At 30.5% G+C, this 24,225-nt stretch overlaps 2 protein-coding genes and 1 pseudogene across 3 annotated transcripts; all 3 read right to left on the bottom strand.

Annotated features, from left to right (window-relative positions):
* Positions 1-9,608: 9,608 nt before the first annotated feature.
* On the bottom strand, positions 9,609-12,075 carry LOC111280864 (beta-carotene hydroxylase 2, chloroplastic-like). The gene is made up of 7 exons (XM_022868396.2): positions 11,491-12,075; positions 11,351-11,410; positions 11,187-11,258; positions 10,915-11,049; positions 10,323-10,448; positions 10,129-10,185; positions 9,609-10,007 (listed from the first exon to the last, which is right to left on the bottom strand). Exons 1-7 carry the CDS (start codon positions 11,875-11,877, stop codon positions 9,930-9,932), a joined length of 915 nt encoding a protein of 304 aa, XP_022724131.2. The 5' UTR covers positions 11,878-12,075; the 3' UTR covers positions 9,609-9,929.
* A 4,125-nt stretch (positions 12,076-16,200) lies between these two features.
* LOC111274306 (putative serine/threonine-protein kinase At1g01540) lies at positions 16,201-18,530 on the bottom strand (annotated as a pseudogene). Its single transcript, XR_016328928.1, has 7 exons — positions 18,472-18,530; positions 17,694-18,284; positions 17,515-17,616; positions 17,291-17,413; positions 16,980-17,151; positions 16,728-16,851; positions 16,201-16,644 (listed from the first exon to the last, which is right to left on the bottom strand). The product of XR_016328928.1 is annotated as a putative serine/threonine-protein kinase At1g01540 (transcript).
* Positions 18,531-18,933: 403 nt separating this feature from the next.
* LOC111280844 (glutaminyl-peptide cyclotransferase-like) lies at positions 18,934-23,243 on the bottom strand. Its single transcript, XM_022868360.2, has 11 exons — positions 22,728-23,243; positions 22,557-22,613; positions 22,340-22,375; positions 21,930-21,994; positions 21,454-21,517; positions 20,755-20,872; positions 20,466-20,563; positions 19,854-19,924; positions 19,704-19,731; positions 19,433-19,487; positions 18,934-19,301 (listed from the first exon to the last, which is right to left on the bottom strand). The coding sequence occupies exons 1-11, from the start codon at positions 22,986-22,988 to the stop codon at positions 19,204-19,206; spliced, it is 951 nt and encodes a 316-aa protein (XP_022724095.2). The 5' UTR covers positions 22,989-23,243; the 3' UTR covers positions 18,934-19,203.
* Positions 23,244-24,225: the final 982 nt, after the last annotated feature.

Below are 24,225 nucleotides of genomic sequence, written 5' to 3'. Positions count from 1 at the left end.
CACTTTTTTTTATTAAAATGGTTAAATGCAAATGTTATGAATTTAATTTTGATCCAAAGTTCAAAAAAATAATAACTTTTATATTAATATAAAAAGATCTTCCTATTATATAAAAAAGAATAAAATAAAACTAAAAGAAGTGTTATCATTTTAAAATTTTATATCTTGATCTTTTCCCACTTAAGAATACTAAATGAAACAAATAAAAAACAAATGCTATTTGAACAGAAAGCAACTCCTTGATTATTTTATTGGAAGCAAACTCATCCTTATATGTACTGTAAACGTTCATCCTCTTCGTCATACAAAGTTTAATCTATCACAAAAACTAGAACCAAATGAAAGAATTAATAATTTAATACCTCAAGCACAAAGTGCTGACCATATATTTCCTCCACGAAACTGCAAAATTAGTTGGAATCCATTTGGAGGAATGTCATAGATCAGGCAAAAAGATGAAAGAGAGGGTTACAGTGTAAGGTAAACGACATAAGCTAATCCAATCCAACTTTGTCCCAAGTTGCATTTTTAAAATGTTACCTGTGGCACATGCGTTCCAACTACATCTGTGAGATCATCGCCTATTGCTTTCAAAATTATATGTGCAGAAATTATATATTTCTGGAAAATGAAGAATATCAATGAAATAAAGCTATTACCACCATATATGTAAATGCATATCAGTGAACATATTGATTATATATATAATGAAATGCCAAACGTAAAACTTAAGCAACAAAGAAAACTGAATGTTAGACAGTATAAGAAGAAGCATAGCATTACACTAGCAGAGCTAATGCAATTCACCAATTTTGAAACACTACTAGCTTTTATAAATTACAACCAATGAGATCACGACCAGATCAAATACCATGCGTTCTAGTGACAGAATTAATTTGTTTTTCTCAGTGAGCTTTGCCAACCAATAATCTCGTTTGTAACTGTGATAGGAAGGACATAATAAGCACCAATTACACTGACCAATTAATTACAATCAACACAACGTTATCAAAGTGAACCAATAACTGTAAATTGCACGTATTTCTCATGATTTTTGGAGGATTAAGTAAGCTAATTTAAGCTTAATACTCACACTGGTATTCCAATGGACTTAGCACGTAAAGTCTCTACATTATCTTGAGCAATGGCCTAGAAACAACAATGGCATTGGGTAATGTCGACCCATTTTGGCTTCGAATATTTACATCGAATGACCAACATGCAAGCGTACTCCAGCTTGTTGAAGCCCATCCATGAACCTGTTCCATTTGATATCTGACCCACTAGCCTCAAAACCCTAAAGATCAACTCAAACAAATCAAAACTTTCCTCATTTCTACCATTTTTTGTTAGTACTAGAACTCTGGAAAATCTAAACACCTACGAAGTGTCCAATGTTTCTGATTTTGATTCTTTACATGTACTAACTTGCAGCGTTGTTCCCTTTTGGTTGCACTTGCAACAGTCCTTAGAAGTGAGATACGACGATTCTCTTTTGAGGCTAATATGCATTTCACCAACACAGTGTTTTGCACCGTGAATCGGTTAAATGGAAGTGGATTTTGACTTTCTCGAGAAAACTCGGCTGAAAACAGCACGAATCGGGCTCCGAATCACCTGCGTTTTAATCATGTTTATAGTACTGCACTGGTTTTCCACGTGAAAGCGACGACGAGCGACATGATTTGATTATTCTAATTCCTTCGGCCCCAAAATCTGAGCCTAATGGGCTAAAACTTTTAGACCATCAACTTTCCCAAAGCATGCATGTGCTTCTGGCAAAATAACGCCCTTTGGAAGAAAACAACTTCTTTTTGGGCTCCTAATCTGTAATTCTAGGCGAATCAATGAGATTTGGTCTTCAACCAGCCCAGGGTAATGAAAGGAAACACAAGATTTGTTCATTTTCGGCCATAAAAACAGTAGTGTTGACAAAAAGGCCTAAAAATTGATGATGCTCAAATAGCCCAAGCCAGAATATGTTTGGTGCTTTTCCTTTATCTAATTAGCCTTTGCAATCCAAAAATTGATGTTCCGCTATGCCCTAACCAAATATTCACCAAAATACCAATAGACGAGTTGTTATTTTTTATATTTTACATTATCATTAAAATTTGAATTCGAGACTCTTCAATCCTAAATTTGATTTCAATATCATTAAAGTAACATTTTATTATTAATTGATTTGATATTTAAGTTTAATTAACTTATTCTTTAAAAAAAAAAAAAACGGCATTAACCTATAACTTATTTAAAACGCAGCAAAAATTTTCAAGAAACAGTTCAATGATTGGACATTGAAACATTGAATTTGAAAGTTTCTTGAAAAACCCAACCCGGAAAAGGGGAAAGAAAAACTTGAAGTTTATCCAAAATTTAAAAAGTGATAGTGGACTTTGTAATTCAAGCAAAGGAGAAAAAATGCAGAAAAAAAAAAGGGTGGGGGGGGGGGGGGGAACTGAGTGATAGGAGATGGGTACCAAGCACCATTATAGTGGGGTTGTGGGGGTGAGGTGTTGGGGTAGTGCGGTGGTGAAAGTCCACTATCCATAGTCCACGTTCAGCTAATTAAAAAGTGCTAAACATATTGTGAACAACAAATAATTAAAATGAATTAACCTATCACTCAGAGCCATCACCATCAACAAAAAGAGAAGAAATCACAGCGCCAAGCATAAGGATACACGATTCTTACTAGGTGTACATGTGTTGGTAGAAATGTTTAGGTAGAAATGCAGTAGCAATCAATAACATTTCTGGTACTAATAAAATTAGGCAAGGAAATGGAAAGTGTGACGCTTTCATCAACACGTTTTTGCCACGACAAGTAAAGGTTGGTTTCTTGTTCAACGGATCAACTCAACTCGTAGGACAATACGTAGGTCAACAAAAAATCCATTGTTCGGAGTTTCAGGTTATGGTCAATATCAAATGCAGTCGGCATATACAATTGCAAATACCCATCTACTTTGACATTAGACCCAATATTTTATAGTATTGATGTAGATGTTTTAGAACGTGAGGATATAATGGTTCTTTTCCGATCAAAAGAAGAGAATAAAAAGAGGTAAGGATAAAATTTTATTAATTTAATATTTAAATTATAAAATAAAAAAATAATTATAAATTTTAACAATTAAATTAACAAAATTTTTATGTTGATCATTTTTCATATTTTCTTAGATATGGCAAAAACATTTAGAAGATTCCTTTCAGGTAGCGTTTGTATCATTTTTTAGATCATTGTGATGATATAATTATCATGATGATTTTAGATTATTATATTTGATATAATATTATAAATCATTAATAATTTTAAATCATTGTATTAGATATTATATGAAAAAATAAATTATAAAATATCTAAAATAACTTTATAAAAAGAAAAAAATTAATAATTATTAAATCTATAATTTATAAAATAATTAAATGTTATTTTATAAGAAATTATAAAATATAAATCAATTTTGATGAAAAATAATTTCTAAAAAAATTATTAAATAACTTTATTATTTTTATAATCTATTAAAATTTTCAATTATAATATAAATTTTTTAAAAATAAGTTATTAAAAAATAAATTTTTGAAAATTTTTACTATTTATCTTTCTAAAAAATAATTAAGTACATTTTTCCTAAGGTTAAATTAATTAAAAATGATATTAAAAATTATTTTCTAATTTTGGACAATTAGGTTTGTCCATCTAGCTAGCTAGCCTTGTCGACCTGTCTCGTGTTTTGGCAGTCTGAAGGTTCCACTTTCACTCCATCTGCATCAGATTTTAGCTTTGATACAAATTAGCTTACCTCTAATCTACAAGAGTGACGGTTTCCCTTTTTTTTTTTTTCTTTTTGTTTTGGTGAACTAGTAATTATAAAAAGAAGTGTTGGTCACGAACGTACGCAAGTCCCACTCCATTTTATCGTATTGTTATCTATCTTTGTTTGTGTTTGTTCTTCTGCCACTAATTGTTTTTAATTATATATAAATAAATAAATAAACAAATATATATATATACTTGTTTAGAAAAGGTGGAATTAATGAAAAGGAAAAGTGCACGTTATGGATTCCATTTTCAGCTAACAATTTTAAGCACCAAGCTGGGCTGGGAAGCTAATAGGAATCAACCGTGTGGCTGTATCAACAGGAGTCATGAATGATTGAGCTGAAATGAATTTTAGTCAATTCCAACTCCGATTTTATTTTTAAAAGGTTTTATTCAATTTTGATTGATCCAAAGTAGGATTTATTATTTTTAACATTTGATTTTAACATGATATATATGTATAAATTATATTTAATTTAAAATTAATTTCATAACTTTAATTTATTATAAAATTTATAAAAATATTATTTTAAATATAAATTAGATGCTAATTATATAAAAATATAATATTTTTATTAATTTAATATCTTAATTTAAAATATTAAAAAATAAATTTATTAACATATATAATTATATAAATAATAAAATATATTTTTATATACATATTGAGGCAATATTCTAAAATCCATCTCCCACCCTAATTTTTTAAAAAATAATCGATCTATCTCCTATTCAACCCCTGAATAAAAAAAATACTCTCTTATTGAATAAAAATAAATTAAAAATCCGTCAAATATGTATTATTTTAGCATCCTAGGAACTACTTTGAAGTGAGAGCATGCCTGTAAAAAGGCTGAGGAGAGCATGCCTATAAAAAGCTAAGTCCATAAAGTCAATCGTATCAATGAGTTCCTAAAGCTGTACATATTTGTGGAGCGCAGGCTAAAAGTCAATTTTTCCCCAAGTGACTTAGTACAGTTTTTTAGGAGAAAGGAGGAGAAATAGTACTTTAGGAAGAATTTAACTAGATTACTGTGCTTTCAAAACTATAAGAACATAGAGTTTTTAGGGAATTATGAGTTTGTCAAGGTCATCCTTCTTCTTTAATCACCATTAATGCTCATACGTTATAATTTTTTTTTTTTTATACAGAAGAGATTGAAGCCCAGTAAGATATATATATATATATAGGAAAATAAATAATTACAAGTGTCGAATCCAACCTCAAACCTGCGCAAATTCATCATTTAAATTAAACCGCATATTCCTATAACCTTTTTGTTTAAGGTTTCCTGTGTGTAAACCAATGCTTATCCTTAGTTAATCCCCGTATCTCTCAGTTCACCTCAGATGTGTAGTTTAGGCTTTAACTAGTACTACCCAAACTTTTGTAATGTTTCTAGTTCAGAGCGCTCAAAAGCTACTAAAAAGTACTGATGATCATTACGAAACTTGCCTGATTAGAATATGTGAAAACGGTTTGAATCAGATTGAATTTAATTGATTTTTTTTATAATATATATTATTATTAATTTTTTAAATTTGATGTAAATTTGATATAATTTTTTATATGATTCAAACTGAATTTTACTTATATGATTCATCAGTTGTTAAATTTTATTTTTTATTTTATATATTATTTGCATATAAAATTTTAGTATATTTAAATAATTTTAAATATAAAATAATAATTTTATTTTACAAAAATTAAAAATATATATAAATTAATAAAAATACATAATTCGATTTTTTTTTTTATATTTTACTTTTCGATTTAAAATTCGATTCAAACTTAATATATACATATTTAATATCTAAACTTAATTTTGAATTGAATAAGAAAAAAATAATTTTGAATTAAACACTATAATTTTAAATCAATTTTTGATTTTTTTTTTCATCCCTACTGATCAAACTACTAATGTTGGGATAGATTTATATTTTTTAAGGAACATGGTGACACTTTGTTTCATTTGGGAAATTCAACATCATCAAACTACCTATTTTAGGCCAACTTAAGATTAGTTTAATATTACTATTGCGGTTAAAAAAAAAATTAGGTTGAAAAGAAATATGTTTAAAAAGTGTAATGAAAAAAATGTGACTGAAAATTTTAAATATTTAGTATTACCGTAAAAAATTGCAATGAGTAATTTAAATGTATAAAAAGATATATAAACTAATAAATATTAAAAATATAGGGATAATAAAATAATTTTTATCTCAAATGTATTTTTTCACCACAAAAGCATTTCTTAAAAAAAAAATTTGAGTTGAAAAACCAAACTTTTAAATTAAAAAATCATTTTTTTAACATTTTGGATCAAAAATAATTTTTAAACATGAAAATTATTTTCAATGCTAAATTAGGCTATAATATTTAATTAATTAATAGCTAAACTAAGCCCCGATAGAGATTTGAACTCCTAAAGTAGGTTTGAATATTGTAGACAAATTTCATTTAGAATTATTCTTTAATTGATAAGTTTCAATTGGTCACAACCCTTGCTAGTTAATCCGAATGCCTTTCACATGAATTGTGTTCTAATTAATTAAGTAATACCTTCCTCATATATACATTGCACGTGGTTGAAAGTGACTTTCATGGACTTACTATACATTAATTCATACATATAACCTACAAAACAATAATGTTAAGCGGCTGGTTCAGTGTCTCTTTTATAAAATGCAGGGTATATATATATATGTATAATTGTTCATGGACAATTGTAATTTCAATCATTAAATCATCACCCTTACTTTTGGAGTATTTCTATTAACGTGGCCTTTCTAGCTATTATATAAAAGAACAAGGAAATTTAAGAGTAACTGAGCAAAATTTTAGAGAAGAAAAAAAAAATCATAAGCACAAGTTATTTGCATCTATAAGAAAATCATCTGCATAAGTTATTTTCGTACATATTAATGGAGTTAACCTTGATCCAGCATAATAAAAGAATATGATAATTAGAAGTGTATAATTAAAATTTAAAATTTATTAAAACAATTATATATATTGATGTAAACTATAATTAGTGTCATTTCACCATAAACTAATTAATAAAAGTTTAAAATACGCTATGAGACAGGAAAGGATGGTAATAAGAGATAGAGGGGGCCTTGCCCCCAAAGTTCTGAAAACACCATAGTACAACTTCATTCATTTAATAGTGTTTTTTTTAAATATATATATATATATATATATTGTCTAACAATTGATTCGTTTATATATTTTTTAAAAAGAATTTCTTAAAATTTTAAATAAAATTATTTATTTGATGTATTTTATTTTTTATACATTTGTTTCATTTTATGAAAAGATTAAGATTATGTATAATATTATTTGATCCCTCCAAAATAAAAATATTAGAATTCGCCATTGCTATGAGATATATAGATAATTATGTTTTGTTAATTATGTATAAAAGAATTTTCTAAAGAAAGAATAACTGATAAAATTATATAGATGTAATTGATGATATATCTATTAGGCAAAAAGTCACAATCTAATCAAATCAACGAAAACAAAATTAAACAATTAATCAATTATAATAGAGACAATAATTTAACGTGATTCAGTTCAATTAATCTATATCTATAAATAAAAAACAAGATTCATTAATTACAGAAAATTACAAACATATAAATCATATTAATTTCACTCAATAATTAATACTCATAAGACCCTATCAATCTCCTTTAGCTCTATGAAATATTTTCAACCCAAATAAATGCATACCCATATACACTCATACACTCATACCTATGTGGACAATCTTAGTCTCCTCTAGTCCACTTCAACATAAACACCCATACTTATATGAATCCTTTCAGTCTCTTTTAGTTCATTCTATCATACACACCCATAAAGACATTAATTTTTACTAGTCTTATGAGGTGTCTATTCCATAAAATCCTATAATTTTTACTAGTCTTATGAGGTGTCTATTCCATAAAATCTTATAACTTTCTTATATATTTTTCATGTACCTAACCCTATATAGACTTCACATATTTATAAATATACAAACTTGCTTATTAAGAATCTTTTTTCTCTTAGAATTCTTCTTTTTGTAAATCTTTTTATCCATCAAGTAATATCTAACCAATTCCAAATAAATCTCTTATAAAATTTGAGTCACTATTCCTAACAATCTTCACCTTGATCGAAATTTCATCAAATCATATGTTTTTATGCTAGATATGCTTGGCTCAACTTGTAATGGAAGTCTCATAACAATCATATCTGTGTCTTCACATTTCACACAAATCAATAGATCAAAACATGAACTTGAACTTTTCCTTGAATTGAGCTCCTATAAGCTTGTCTTTTTTCATGTCTTGAACCATGGTCTGATATCACTTGGTATCAAACTCTGTGGCCTATTCCTAGCTCTCCCGAATCAAGCTCTGATACTACTTGTTAGGGATCATCACAGCTCTAATATCATTTATTGAGCAAAATGCTCCATCCAATTAAGCTAATGAAAACAAATTCAAATAATTAATCAATTACACACTATACAATAATTTAACCTAGTTCGATCCAACTAACTTATGTCTACGAATGAGAAACAAGATCCACTAGTTGTAGAGAATTACAAACATACAAATCATATCAACCTCACTCAACAATCAATACTCATAAGACCATCTCAATCTACTCTAGTCCTATAAAGTATTCTCAAACCAAACAAATACATACCCATATACATTCGTGCACCCATATCTATGTTAATCATCTTAGTTTCCTTTAGTCCACTCTAACATATATATCCATACCTCTGTGGATCTTCTCAGTCTCTTATAGTTGACTCCAACATACACACCTATAAAGATATTATTCTCTACTAGTCTTGTTTATCTCATAAAATCCTACAACTGTCTTACATTTTTTTGTCATACATAAACTTATAGAGACTTTACTCATTTATAAGTATACAAATTTGCCTATTAAAAATTATTTTCCTTTTAGAATGTTTTTTTTTTGTAAATTTTCTTATCTATCAAGTAATATCTAAGCAATTTCAAATAAATTTTTTATGAAATTTGAGTCACTATTTTCAATAATATCAAGATGTAAGCTCTAAAAGATAGCAACTGATATTGTGTGATTTATCTATAGAGTATATGATTCTTAATTTTAACAATTAACATTTAAATTTTAACAATTTTAAATTAAAAAAATATAGCATTACTGAATTACTATAGCTGATCGTACCGGAATCCATATTACTGCTGACCTTGGGTTACCTAACTTAGTTGTTGAAACTGATTCTCCAAGCTCTGTTCAACTCTTTAGCAGGATACAAGATTTGGCATCACTCTAGGAGCTGATCATCCATGACTGCCAGCAGCTTGTGACAGGATTTACTAAAATCAACTTGCATTTTGCTTACTGTGAAGCTAACCAAACAGCAGACTTTCTTGCAGTGAGAGCGGCTACTAACAAAACTACAGAGCTTTACACCCAAGCTCCTGAATTTCTCTCACCTTGTTATATTTTGACGAATGTAATAGTTATATTTATAGACTTGTGAAGTCTGCTATCTTTTGTAACTCTGTCTTTAAATCAATAAATAATATCTTGTCGTTTTGTCTAAAAAAAAATTCATGGATTAGTTTATCAAATTATTAAGTTAAAAGACATAAAAATGTAATGGATTAGTGTAGCATAACAAATATATATATATATATATACATATATTTGGTATTAATCTTTTGTCACTGAGATTTTACAACTAGCTTGTCATTGGATACCTATTCTCAAGTAAAGCTTGAGTTACAAATTGCAATGCTGATTTTTGAGGAGTTCATTTTCAGTGGTAAATCCACATAATTATCCGTACACTGCATATTTCTTTCATTCTAATTCTTAAACCGTATTTTTTTTTTTAATTTGAAGTTTGTACGTTCCAAGTCATTGTCTGTAATTCTCTCCTCCTTTGTCCCTAGTTTTTTCTTAAGAAAACAAATCCATGTCTTTCTACCGGTAGAAAAGCAATAGTGATCAACTCCAAATCATTTTCCATTTATGATAATGACAGTATTGTTTCTATACACAGAAAATTGCTAAAAGATGCGTCCCTTTCGAATAGAATTATCACGAACCCTTGCTTGATTTGATTCTCCTATTGATCTCTTTCTCCAATTCTTGTAGCCCTCCCACTTCCTCCACTTCCTGCTCCACAACAACACACCAAATTTTCAATTCACAAAACAATAGAAAAATCTGAAGGAAACCAAAGGAATAAAACAAAGACAAAAATGGAAGAATAGAAAAAGATGTTTAAAGACATCACCTTAGGCCCTAGAAACAGCCCATATGGAACACCGTTGAATTTTTCTGAATGATGAAGCTGAACGCCCAGATATCAAATCCGAAGAAGATCATGGACGTTAGATTCCGTTGTAAGAAAAATAACCCAAAAAAAAGACTGATAAATAAAAAAGCTAATTTTTTATAGTAAAGATGTTTGGTGTGGAGAATATAAACCTGGTGCGCCGCAGCAACCTTCCTGAAGTAGGGAACTTTGGCAATGGGCCCCACAGGGAATCTCTTATGGACGAGACCATCGTGGACGAACATGTAGGCCATTCCAAACACCGTGATACCAAGCCCCTGGGCAGAACCCGAATCAAAAGAAAATAATATTAATATTATTAAAATTTTTCTAATAATTCATTTATTTATATTATATTTATTTTATATTAAATATGTATAACATATAAAAATATTATATTGCACCCTATACAGATGTCTTAAAAAACATGATTTTTTTTAATTTTATATTTTATTATTTTTATATCATATCATAATATTATATTTCAAATGTTATAAATATTATTATTCTTTAATGTTAATGATGGTATCAAGATAATTTTCTTTTCTAAGTATGAATATGCCAAAAAAAAAGTTTGTGATCACAAGTAATTAAGTAGGATTAAACCATTGATTAACTATAATTTATTCTTTAAAAAAAAAGAAAACCGTTAATTAAGGAAGAAAATCAAGATTCATAAAGATAACAACAGAGAAAGGAAAAAAAGAATAATACTAAAAAAAGGACCGGAAAAGAGAAACTTACAGCACCAAAACATAGACCAGGTACAAGGCCTCTGTTGAAGAAACCATAAGAAAGAAGAGCAATAGCTGGGACGGCGTTGATAATGGCGAATACATCGTTTAGCTCGAACGGACCATCTCTAGGTCGATGGTGAGACTGTAAAAATAGAAAAAGAAGTTCATTACTAATTCATTTTTATCAATCTTTTTCGAGAGAGCTCAATCTCATCTGCTTAGAGTGGGCTGTTACAGAGGGATGAAAAGAAGGGAAATGAGCGAAGAGGAAGTAAATACCTCGTGCATATGCCATAAAGAATCGTGCCAGAGAGCTCGATGAGCCCATCGAGCCCAAAACTCCATGCCTACCTGAAAATAATAAACGATCCAGTCAACATTCAAATCATACTCCAAATTCGATTATAGAGAAAAAAAATGGTGATGAACAAATATGAACTTACAGCGGCACCAACTGATAAAGCAAATGTACCAAACATTTCAGAAAGAGGCACCTCTCCACCCTTAAAATAAAAAACAACGAATTTCAGAATTTTTCCGTGCTATAAAAAAAATAAAAAGGAAGAAAGAGCGGAAAACAAACCTCCATTTGCCAAGAAAACCTATAATAAACGGCCATAACAGCCACGGAAGTGATCCCAAAACTAGACATGACAGCTGCAACAAGATAAGTAAACCTTTCGGATCTCTTTCTAGACAACTTCTCCGCCATACGTGCGGGTATTAAGATCTGAGGATCTCCAACATCCTCGGATCCTTCTTCTACGAGTTTTACGATCAAGGGAGCACTCTGTTTCTGTTCCTCCAACACAAAACAAACAGCAAAGTTTGTCCTCCTTCGAGCTCCATAGTTTGTTTTTTGGAGGTGAAGTAAAGGATGGAAAACTGGCGTTGGCTTCGGCGTCGGGTGCGAAGATAGAAATGAACGGAAGGGTTTACGGGTTACGGCTGCGGATAGGCCAGCCGCCATGGAAAAACTGCAAGAAGTTAAATTGATTATCGGGTAGAATTTTAAAACCTTAAAGCAAGCTCCCGAAAAGGAAGAGGCAGAAGAAGAGAGATGGTCGATGCTGAGGTTGGGGAGTTTGGGTTTTAGAGAATGCGAGGTTAAAACTTAAATACACGAAGACCACAACTTTCTGTAATTTTGTCGTGTGGGAAGTTCATCGAATTTGTGGATTTAAACACTCTCGACTCCCCCTCGTTAATTATATTACACATGGTAATTAAAAAAAATTAATATTTCACATATACTAATAATATATTATTTTTATACATTATCAATTAATAATACAAAAATAACTCATTAATAAATAAAATTTAAAATTTTAAGCTCTTAAAAAAAATATTAGATACTCACAAAAACGGCAACAAATTCTAGGCCTAGATGCAATAAATTCAACTGATTTGCCTTAAAAAACGGCAAACATAGCAGTCATTCTTCTTGATCTGTCAGATCAATCACTTACTTGGATGAAGGTTGGCAAAAGACATTCAAATTGGTCTTGCTGCAAGGAAATAATTTAATAAGGTAAATAAATTTGACCACCGATTATAATGATCAGCTAAAAGTTGAACATAAAAAAACAGGAGATGCTGGAAAAAGCAAAAGTTCACAAAAGACCTGAAAAGCTTATCAAATATGTTTTCTGTTAAAACATTTTGGATACTCACAAGACATGGATGTGCCATTGATCTTTTTATAAATCCAAAAATGACAAAGCAGAATTTGACAAGACAAAGATAAGAGAATTAAAATTAAATAAAAAAAACTAAAAAATCAAAAAAAGGAGACGATAAATGTAAAAGGAGGTGATAAAGAAGAGAAAAGTTTTAATTTTAATTAATTAATTTTAAATAAATTTATTAATATTTATTTTTAAGGATTTAAAATTTAAAATTTTATTCATTAATAAGATATCTTTGTATTATTTACTGACAATATATAAAAATGATACACTATCAATGAAATATTAATCCAAAAAAAAAACCCAAAGTTTCTTTTTTAGATTACCAAATTGCACACTATCGTCCACATCAGCTGTAAAACGTGGAAAAAAAAAATTTTTGGTAAAAATAAATCTTGAGATAAATAGGTTATTCAGTCCCTTAAGTCAGGGTAAGATATGTTATACTTGATAACTTAAGACAGGTGATTGCAGGTCGTACATTCGAAATAACCCCAACAAATGGTCACCAGTAATACTTGAACCCAAAACTTTTTTATCGAAAGAACGATTTTAACCGATTGAACCAACCACTTATTTTTACTTATTGTCATCTATTATTAATAAAGTGACTTAGCAATAAAGATAGCAATGGTTAATTTGCAACGGGTATCTTGTATTATTCAACTAGATTAAATAAAAATAAGTTATTTTATAATTGATTTCGAGTTAGATTTAAATAGTAAAATTACTATTTGTTATAAGTTTGGATAATGATTTTAGGATACATATTATCCAGACCCAATTATAAATAATATTTTTAAATATTATATATTTTTCATTTATAAATTATTTATTAATATAATATTTAATTAAATTAATTCATTAAGTATTGTAATTATGATTTTAACTTTAATTTATTAATTTAATTTTTTGTAATAACATGTACTAAATTTGATTTTAAATTTGAATTTGAAAATCAAATTTTAACTTAATAAATGAATATTTAGTAGATTTAGATAGTTAATGATTATTTCTTATATTGTATAAATAGGATTCAAGTAGTAAAAATCAAAATTATCCGGATAATTATAAAATTCGGGTATCATGAATATAATCGGGTCCGGTATGGATACTCTAAAAATGGTAGGTACCCTATCCTAAAAAGTTATCTTAATTATAAAAATAATGGAATATAGTTTTTGAATATTTAAATAATTTTGGATTAATATGTAATCCGATTCTTCAATTATATTCTCTTTACTTTATAACTTATTTTTAAGTTATCTCCCAATAAAATAATTTGTATTCTTCACATTTTTTATTTTTCTAATAAAATTATCTTAGTGTTAGATTTTGTCTTTTTTTTTTCATTATTTTAATTGCAAAGTACTCTCTCATTTAAATTTTTTCTTCAAATAAAAAGCTAATATGTATATTTGTTAAGTAAGTGCCAAAATAAAGTTCATCGACTTTGATTATATGGCATTATGACATGGATTAGATGAAATTTGATAACATTTTGTTAATAATTAGCTTTAAATTGATAAATATTAAAAAACAATGACTCAATTTATCCAAAAAAATTAAATTAAATCCAAAATTTGCAATAAAACATGAGAAATGAGTTCTTCTCGTAGAGAAAGGAGCTAAGGTATTTTGGTAATTGAGGTGAAGAGGAAGTGCAAAGCATGGGAAAGTGGAAGTTGAAGTGTGGCCAGAAGTAAGAAGAGCAAACGTTGGCACTTGGCATGACGGGAAAATATGAGGCTGATGTCCGCCGTAGAATTTGCGTCTTTGCAGAGCAACCAATCAAATGACAGTCTTTCAAAATAATTGAGCGCACAAAAATGCATTAAGCTCTCCTTCGACCCACGTCAATCATCATGACTCATTCCTTTCCCTATTTATGGTGCCACGTTGTCTCTAGTGTAATCGCTACCTACCTATCGGAACCTTTTCGGATATGTTCTGGTTGCCACGTGGGATCATCGTATTGGGTATTCTTGATACACGCTTTTCGTTTTAGCCGATGAGTCGCCCACCTGGCGAAAGGTTTGTGGAACCAGAGATTTCCTTAGGACCACGGTATAGTTCTACGCTTTTCTTTGAGGGTCCGCTTCGATTCAAATGGACGGTTCAGTGGTACGGTCGAGCTATTTTTTGCCCAATCAATTCGTGGCACGTTTTCTTATCCGAGAGAAAATGATCCGGTGAAATATTAGATTTTTTTTCTACTCCTCTGTTTTTTTAATAAATATTCTAAAATTATATTAATTTTTTTGAACATATAATTTTTTATATTTTAAAATTAATTTTTATATTTTTTAATATTAAAAATCATAAAATTTTAATTTTAATATATTTAAAAAAAAAAGTCATTAAAATTTAAAAACGTCGATGCTGCACATCTTAATAAATTAATTTTAAGATGAAAAAATAATGATCACATAATAAGTGATATCAGAACATATTTTGAATTGTTTGAATCATGCTAAATATCTTGAGAAAAAATAAGTAGAGTGATCAATTTTTTTTACGAAAACGACATGAGATTGAATAAAAAAAAATATCATATCAAACATTTTAAAATTAGTAAGTAAAATATTTTAATCTTACATCGAATATGAAGAGAGATCATTGAGGTTTAAAAATATTGATGTTACGCCTCTTGGTAAATCTATTTTAAGGGTAAAAAATAATGATCACGTGACAAAAAATGTTAAAATTAATTTTTTAAAAAAATTCATAAAATTTAATATAAAACAAACAAATTAAGACAAAAAAAAGTATTATTTTACTTGTAGGACGTTTGATTGCTTTCCCAGTGGGTTATCATTTTGAAAAGTACCATGAATAGTTAACATTAAGTTTAAGATATTTTACTACTTTCTACCATGTTATTTTGAAAAGTGTCGCTTAAAATTCAATAAACATAGGGAATTTGATTGTCCCGTTCCAGACATTAGGTTGTGTTTTTGAAAAATGACGTGTGAATTTCAAATTTAATTGAGCATTGGACTTTTTAATTAGGGCATTCTGCAGTCTTCACTTGATAATTTAAATATTATTTTAATATAAAATAATATATTATTATTTATTAAAAAAATTTTAAATAATAATTTCTATTTAATCTAATGTTTGTTATATTTTTATTTTCAAAATCATCGATGTATTTATAGATAAATACATATCATATAAAATAAAAATTAAGTTACCAATCTAAAATAACAGCCTTAAAAAGAAAAAATTCTTATTTTTTAGAATAAAAATTTGGTCTAATAATTATTATGCGTAAAGTATAAAATTTTCATTATATACCTTATTTTCCTCTTGAGCTTTCTCATAAATAAATACCCGAAGCAAAAATCATTTTCCTCAGAAACATAATTATTGCTTAATATAGTCACAAAAAAAAAAATCTGATTAAAAAGAAGTCCAAAGTGACACCTCAAAAAATTTTCAAACTACCTAAGACCCACAAATTCAGAGGGATGACATGTTGAGTGTTTAAATGAGCCCAGAATGAACGTAAGGCGACATAAACCTAGTACCGAAGATATTCAGGCCAGCACCAAATATTGAAATTCCAACTCAGAATTGAAGCATGTTCATAAGCTGAAATAGATCTTAAATCTGACGCATTGATTAAAATGGCCCAAAGTTTGTAGCCTTAAGCCAATCTTTGTCTTAAGCATCCGGTTCCGCGGTTCCCGGAACATGATGTTATATACATATATATGATGTTCCTGAATTATAACATACCGAGGAAAACTGAATAGATTGGCAGGCAGAAGGACAAGACAGCAATAGGTACAGAATGTAATATCTCAACTTCTGGAAGATGAAGTTGTTCTTACATCATTGAGCAGCAAGTCACGTGGCTCAAGCATATGAATCACTTCTCCCATTTTCGGCCTGTTATCTAAATCTGGATCAACGCATCGAAGGGCAATCAGGGTAATCCGTTTGAGTTCCTTCATAGAAGGAACTTCTGGCATCTTAAGATCCACTACATGTGCAATTTTCTTGTTCGCGACCATGGACTTTAACCACTCTACCAAGTACATCTGCAATAGGAAATTTCATTTTTCAAATTTAGAGTCACAAGCTTTATATAATGCTCAAATATGTCGAGATTAGGGCGTGGTACTTCGGGTTGGTTATGATCAACAGGCATCCTCCCTGATACGATTTCCATGATAAGTATTCCAAAGCTATAAACATCACTCTTTTCATCCAACGGGCTGGTAAAAACATGTTCTTGAGCAGCATATCTAGAGATCCACGCAAATTATAACATGATCAACAAGAAAGTGTAACTTGGATCGCATTTTATAAGTTCAATTCAGAATGCATGGTCTCAATGAAAATGGATAGGCAAGTTGAACTCAAATAAACTAACCCTAGCTTGACCATTGAACGAATCGCCACACGACCGTGCTCTGGACCGAGCAGCCTAGAAAGTGCAACAATCAGAGATCTTAGGATTCCATTGATGATCAAGTAATATGTTGCAAGTCTTCACATTTTGATGGATGATCCGTGGTTCAATATCCTCATGGAGGTAGGCCAATCTGCAGAATCATAATCTTAATTCTCATCAAGTATATCAATATAGTTTGAGCATATACATCAACCGACCGAGGGAAACCACAATAATAATCATTATAAATAAAATGAAGTGGCAAATCTAGTTCTGAATGTAAAACTCACCCTTTAGCTATTCCATGGATAATGTTCATACGTATGGTCCAAGTAAGAGGATTGGCTTGTCCAAGGGACCCATGAAGCCACTGGTGCAGGTTGCTATTATTAACATATTCATATACAAGCATCCTAATGAAACAGAAAACTAAATCAGGAGTTTGAGGCATCACCATTCCGAAATTGGGCTTGATAACAACTTCAAATTTATTGGATCACGAAAATTAAAATACCTGTAACCTTCTTCCACGCAGTATCCTAGCAGCTTGACTAGATTCTTGTGTCGAACATGCCCGATTGCTTCTGCCTCTGTTATGAACTCCTTAATGTGGCAACTGATTGTCACATGATCAATACTTAAATTGATAAACCCATAGAAAATAATGATTAGAATCAATCACTCAGTAGTTACCTGTTACTCAGTAGCCTCTTCACTGCCACTCGTGTATCATCCAACAATACGCCACGGTAGACAACACCATAATCTCCATGTCCAATTAAATTTTCAAAGGCGAAACCATTTGTGACAATCTCAACCTCCTTCAAACTGAAGTGGTTACGGAGCCAGGTTTCAGAAACACCGGGTGAGCACTTGGCAAAGGGCTCCAAATCAGCCAGACAACTCTCTTGAGTTGTTACACTAGCATGAGTAGACTATTGGTCAAAAAACATTACATGAAGCTCAGGCTTTGTCGTGTTCATCTCGATCTCCGAAATGTTAAGCGGAAGGAGCCTCCTATTGAGTGAGGAAGTGCTGTAAGCGCTTTGACAATTCTTGCGAGCAATGGGGTTTGGTAGGCAAAAGGGGGTTTTGTAGGCTTTTCTACGACGATAACAGATGACAGAGAGAGAGATGATGAAGCAAGCCAAAAGAATGAATAATATTATGAATGCAACTATCAAGATCCATAATCGAAGACCAAAAAACGAGATATGCTTCGAGAGCTTTTCCTTGAGATATGACACCTGTTATGATATGCTTGCTACCAAGAAAGAAAACGAGCTTCAAAGAAGAGGAAAAGAAGGCTAAAAATCGGGGTTTTAGCTGCTGAACAAGTTATAAACAGAAGAGGTTAAGCTTAGCAAGAAGCCTTGGGATATATTTCAAAAATCTTGATGTGCCAACTAACCGGCGGGGGCAGCGGGAATATCTTGTTTCATTCAATTTATGGATATGGAGTGAAAATCACCATGCTTTCCCACAACTTGAACCAGTATTTCTATGCCACTTCACAATGACATGCACCATTTTCCCGTGGACGCCATTTATTTCCTAAAAAAACCAACCCCACCCCTCCCAGTTTGATGCAATCATATGTAGCTTTTTTTTCTTTTCTTTACAACCTGAAAGTAATCTGAAAGAAGGCAGAGGAAGCCGGTAGATGGTTTGCTTTAGCACCATTTCTCTACCAAAAATGAACACTAGGAAGAAGAGCCTTCGGCAAATCAAGAGCATGGCATTTCCGGTCGCGAGGCAACTTTAGACATGCCATGTTATGTTTAATTTAGTTGGGTACCATATGGCCATTTCAGGATATAAAATATAACTAGACCTGCATTGCCCAGAAGAGCCACAATGTGTTCATAGTGCGTTACATGATATAATAATAATAGTAAAGGAGAGTGCAGAAACCCAAATTGATTCTGAAGAATGGTGAACCACAATCAGAAACTCCTGTTTATGATGTAATTACTTATTGCACAGTTGTACACATGGATAATATATTCTTCTCAAGGGCTCAAGTCCACCAAATAGTACAAACAAATTTTACTAGATTCAGTAAAGAATCTAGGAATCAGGTATCTATAAATCTCCAATCGACCTATTTTGAAATGGAAAATTTTCAATTCCTGTTTTCATTTACTAATTACGAGCCTTTTTATGCAGCATACAGACCTTTGGGGTATATGCATAGAGCTTTTCATGGCAAGCAAAGCTGCTCAATGTCTCCATTATTAAAGTGTTTCCTAGATGGATGCAGCTTGATCTCATAAAGCTTTGGCCAGAGTTTTCCAGTAACTAGAAGGGAAAAAAAAAAAAAACCCTCAATATATGTTTTTTCATGCAAAATGGATTGACCACACATATAAGCTGTATAAAACAGGGAAGTAAATGATGATTCTGTCAGCCAAATCTAATCTAGAACTTACCAAAAATGCGATTACTGTTGCTATCCCAAGCAATGCCATTTAAAACGTCAATACCCTAAAACATAGTGAAATTTTGAAATACACGAGTTAGGCCGCGAAGCAGTAAGCATTGATGAATTGATGTAACTATTTAGTGATGAGATTAAAACAAGTAAAATGCCTAGCCTAAAGAGTATCTATCTTCTTGCAAGAAATCATATAGAGCTTTCATTGTACCACAAGCCACAAGCCACAAGCAGTATTAAAAAGATATTTCTGATTAAGTGCTTACGTTATATCCAGCTGCTATTAGTCCTTCTCTGTAAAACAAACAAACAGCATGATAGATTTAATTTGTAATTATTTGATTACAGACAACTTAAAATATACCCTAGATGAAGACATTGAGCCGAATCTATCCAAATAAGCAGATAAAATATACCTTAAAGTATGAAGAAGAATCCATCCAAGCATTGTACCATTATTAGGTGAAATTCTAGCAATACAGTCAGTCTAGACAGAGAAAAAGTAGATATCAGGAAGTAATTTAAGTCAACAGCTAATCCTTTCTTCGCCAGATATATAAATCATCGTGCAAAGGAAACCACTGAGCAATTACGGGCAATGGGGTCTAAAAATAAATGAAAATAAAACAGATAAATTCTCATGAAGACCACTTGAGATATACACTTCTAAAACAATAAACTGATACATTACACCACATGCATGTGCAAGGGAAATGACTTAAAGGTCATATATATAAATATATATATTTGGATGAAAGGGCCATTAGGAAATAGTTTTCTGTGCTAGAGGCATTCATATAATAACCCTTGTCAGAAACTTTTGTTTAGAATGTAAAAAACCGAAAGCCAGTCAAATAGTTGCTCTTTTATTTTTTTGCTAAGCTGTCATCAAAGCACAGAACATTACATACATTCCAAAAGGTAGACAACTTGTTATAAAGCCAGTTCCAACTAAGTTTCAAACAATGAAGCACAATACCCATGCCACAAGAACCACAAAATAAAATCCAAAAGATACAAAGGCATACCTGCCAAACATTTGCCCATATTTCACCATTTATATATTCCAATTCATTCAGGTAGCGTACATCTTGGCCATTAAATTTAATGACATGCTTTCTTGTGACTGCAACATATTGTAAAAGAGAGTACAGTTAGAAAAAGATGGTAAAAAAGGGAGTGTATCAATATTTACTAAACAACACTCATCTACACGGTGAAGTGCACCGTGAAGAAAGTTAGGAACAATAACAAAGTTGAAAACCCTAAATGAAGTGGGAATATATGATCAACAGTAAACGTGTGTGCAAGGGGAACCTTTTAATGTTTGAGGGTCTATCTGATACAGTGTTGAGGTCCCATCACTTCCATATAAGATTTTGCCATCAGTTGCCAGTCCCCAACCATCTTCCATCTGATGTGTAAATCGCTCTAACTGCAATGAATATGACAAAGTAAAACCATTTTATACGCAGAAATAAAACTATACAAGCACTGAATGCACTTTAGTTCAAAAGAAAAATAAAGTAATATATAATTGGACAATTAGATGGAAAAGAAAGCTGTAAACATTTTATAACGAGATACAGACATAGTGATGATTTTTGCCATGTTGTAAACCAAAAATCAGTGTTCACACGGAGAAAATGGGAAAAGAAAAAACAAGAAGCAAAATTGTTTCATGGAAATGCATCATACAAGCAAGAACAAAAGGTGAATTGGGAAGCCAGTGACCCTGATTAAATCAATGAAAGCTGATATTGATTAGGACTTATATTAAAAATTCATGACAGCATAAATCAAATAGGTTAAGAACTCTATACAGTACAGCATTGAGCTGACTAACCTCCCAACAATGAAATTTTTACAGAAATAGAATAATGGAAATGCATTATAAGTTTATATAACACTCGACCATGCATGCTCAGATGCTCAATAAATGTTTATTTAGAATGATAATACAAATTAAACAACCAAAAAAAAGAGTAAAATGATATAGAGACTGGAAGCACAAACTTTCTGCAAATTTTTTCTGTCATATATGAAACCAATTTGGGTCAACCAAGTTACCTGGAGCAGCCTACAAAAAAACATAAGAACTACTACATTAAATCTTAAGAGCATGCAAAAAGTCATACTTTGTAAAATCCACAAATCCAGAACCATATTAACAAATGGCATCCAAATGAAAAAGCAGAAAACCAAAGTAGATGAAGAACACAAATATCAATTGAATGCATATAAATGCACAGCAATCTACCAAATATGAATAGAATTTCCACTAACTGAAAATTAATTTTTAAGTACTGTAAAGTTCAGAAAATCAATTTGGAGGCAGAAGGATGTGAGTAACAAATAGGGCCCTTCGACTTGGTGGAAATGAAAAAGGGAGAAAACATGGCAGGAAGAAGAGGAAGAAAAAGAAGAAAGGAGCTCATTGTTTTGAATAAACATGAGACCAAAGTGTTACAACTGAATTCCTTCCAACAAACCTTTCACCAAGAAGGGTTAAACCCTCTCCAAAATATGAATCAGCCATCTTGTGAAGAATCTCAACCTGTATATATAAAAAAACACTCAACAAATAAACTTGGAATTAGAAAATATGGTTTGTTTCTGTTTACAACCAAGGACTTATCAACTGATTCACTTGGATTAAATAAAACTGCTAACAGAATATGACATATTATCTACCGATCCCATTGGTAACATACTGCATTCCTACTAGCTAGCTTTCAAGTAAATTTAACTCCGTTTTTGTTGAATTTCTCCATAAATCTTATTGTACACAAATTTTACTTCTAAAAAATACTAATATTTGTTGATTTCATTATGCAAATGGATGCCAACCGAGTACCAACAAACTTGTATGAAAATGGAAAGACAAGGATAGGACCTGTACCTTTCCGGTCCGAAGGGCAACTTTCCGAACTGATGACTGAAACAGTGAGATGAATTAGGAGGTTAAGTAATGCATACATATCATTCAAATTCAACCCTAAACAGAACTAAAGACAGCAGGCAAGACAATGCAACCTAATTTCGGAACTGCAAATCGATAATTCCAGCGGGAGCAATAATGAAGATGCTTATATACAATGAGATAGCAAAAAACTAACCTGCCGGTAAAGACCAGTTGACTCAAATAAGGTATCATTTCCTGCATAAACAAGGCCCTGAAAAAAGCAAACACCATCAATTTAAAAAAATGGGCAAAAGCGAAATAAGGAAAACAATCACTCCAGAAATGAATATTAAACTTTCATCGATCCACTGCTTTGGGGATTTACCTGAGTGAAAGCCCTGGGATCGTGGGGGAATTCATTGACTACTTCGTAGCCGTCAAACTTAAGGGAGTTACTATCGGAAGATATCTCATTCCAAGTGTTTGACGAAACTCCAAAAACAAGAATTACACAAGCAAGCAAAATAATTGATACTAAAATGAAGAATTTTCTGAGGTATAAGTACTTAAAAGAGGCCATCGAGGAGGCGAACTTGGAGCTGGATCGCTTTCTGTTAGGCTTCTTCTTAAACGATTTGGAGGACATGGACGTTCATTAGAGCGACCCTTGAAATCGGAATATCGCAGGATTGAAATTTGGTAAAGAGAGTGGCGGAGGGATTTGTTGTATGCAGCTTTGATACGGAGACTATACGGTTGGTCTACTATTTGGGGATTATGCTCAAGATGCACTCTGCGATCTGCGCAGTTATGGTTTGGTCAACAATTGTTCGTTGACCTAAGATTCTTAAGTGGATGAACAATGTGTTGCCACGCCTTTTGGATAGAGTGTCACCAAAAAAGTTTGCAGCATGTCGCATCAGCCGTTTTCTTTTAAGCCAGCGGGAAGTATATTTACGAACGAAATAGTTACTGCTTGAATTAGTTAATGTCGTTTTTTTTATAAAAGAGATTTTAGGTTTAAGTTTTGTTGTTGGTTATTTATTTAGTTCATTTTAAATATATGATTTATAATTATTTATTTTAAATTATTAAATATGATATATTTTATTTTGATTTAAAAATTAAATAATTTATTTATTTTCGATTTTTTTTATCAAATATATGTATATGTTTATATATAATATGTTTTATTAAAATAAAATAATATAAATTTTTTAAGTTTACCAACATTTCAGAATTTATATATTTAATTCTTATTTAGATGTTTTATGTTTTAAAATAGTAAAATAAATTAATTATATATTCAATATGTTTATGTAATTATTATCAAATTTAAAGAAAAATTATAATTTATTAAGTTCAAATAATTTTTTAATAAAAATTAATCATGTCTTTGATTCAATAAATTAATTTTTTTTTTTGCTCAAAGGAAGACACTGTCTTATTACTTAAAAAAGAAGAAGGAGTGAATTAATTTGAATTTAAGCTCTAATGACTTTTTTAAACTTTTTATGTCATTAGATTAAGAAGCGGAAGACATAAATTGAAGTTTTTGCCATCTTAAAATCAATCTCTTGAACTTTTTTCGTTGAAAATTTTTTTAATAAGTTTTTGAGCAAAATGTGACAATTATTAGGATTAAAATTGATAAGATATAGGAACATATAATCAATACCTTAATATTAAAATTATCCCCAATTTGATTGAAGCTCAATTTTTATAAAAGTAAGATATGTTATTTATATTGATTGGAAGATTAATTGTGTCAATTGGAATAAATATGATAATTTAAATATTAAATAAATTGATTGAAAGGAGATTTAAAAGAAATAGAGAGAAGACGAATAAAACAAGAAAAAGGAACTTAAAAAAAATTAAAA

The sequence above is a fragment of the Durio zibethinus genome, chromosome 17 (genome assembly GCF_047325235.1).
Source record: "Durio zibethinus cultivar Kanyao isolate XHJ-2024 chromosome 17, ASM4732523v1, whole genome shotgun sequence".
NCBI lineage: Eukaryota > Viridiplantae > Streptophyta > Magnoliopsida > Malvales > Malvaceae > Durio > Durio zibethinus.
This window is presented reverse-complemented; position numbering and strand designations above follow the sequence as displayed.

Bases quoted from the DNA above. Each gene is read 5' to 3' on its own strand.
- LOC111280844 (XM_022868360.2), bottom strand. From the start codon at position 22,988: ATGTCCTCCAAATCGTTTAAGAAGAAGCCTAACAGAAAGCGATCCAGC. The intron at 20,873-21,453 runs GTTTGTGCTTCC...TATTCATTGCAG, and splicing joins ACAGAAAAAATTTGCAGAAA to TTAGAGCGATTTACACATCA. The intron at 20,564-20,754 runs GTTCCCCTTGCA...AATATGTTGCAG, and splicing joins AGACCCTCAAACATTAAAAG to TCACAAGAAAGCATGTCATT.
- LOC111280864 (XM_022868396.2), bottom strand. From the start codon at position 11,877: ATGGCGGCTGGCCTATCCGCAGCCGTAACCCGTAAACCCTTCCGTTCA. The intron at 11,411-11,490 runs GTTTGTTTTCCG...TTTTATTTTAAG, and splicing joins GGTTTTCTTGGCAAATGGAG to GGTGGAGAGGTGCCTCTTTC. The intron at 10,449-10,914 runs GTAAGTTTCTCT...GGTTCTGCCCAG, and splicing joins CTGGTCTATGTTTTGGTGCT to GGGCTTGGTATCACGGTGTT.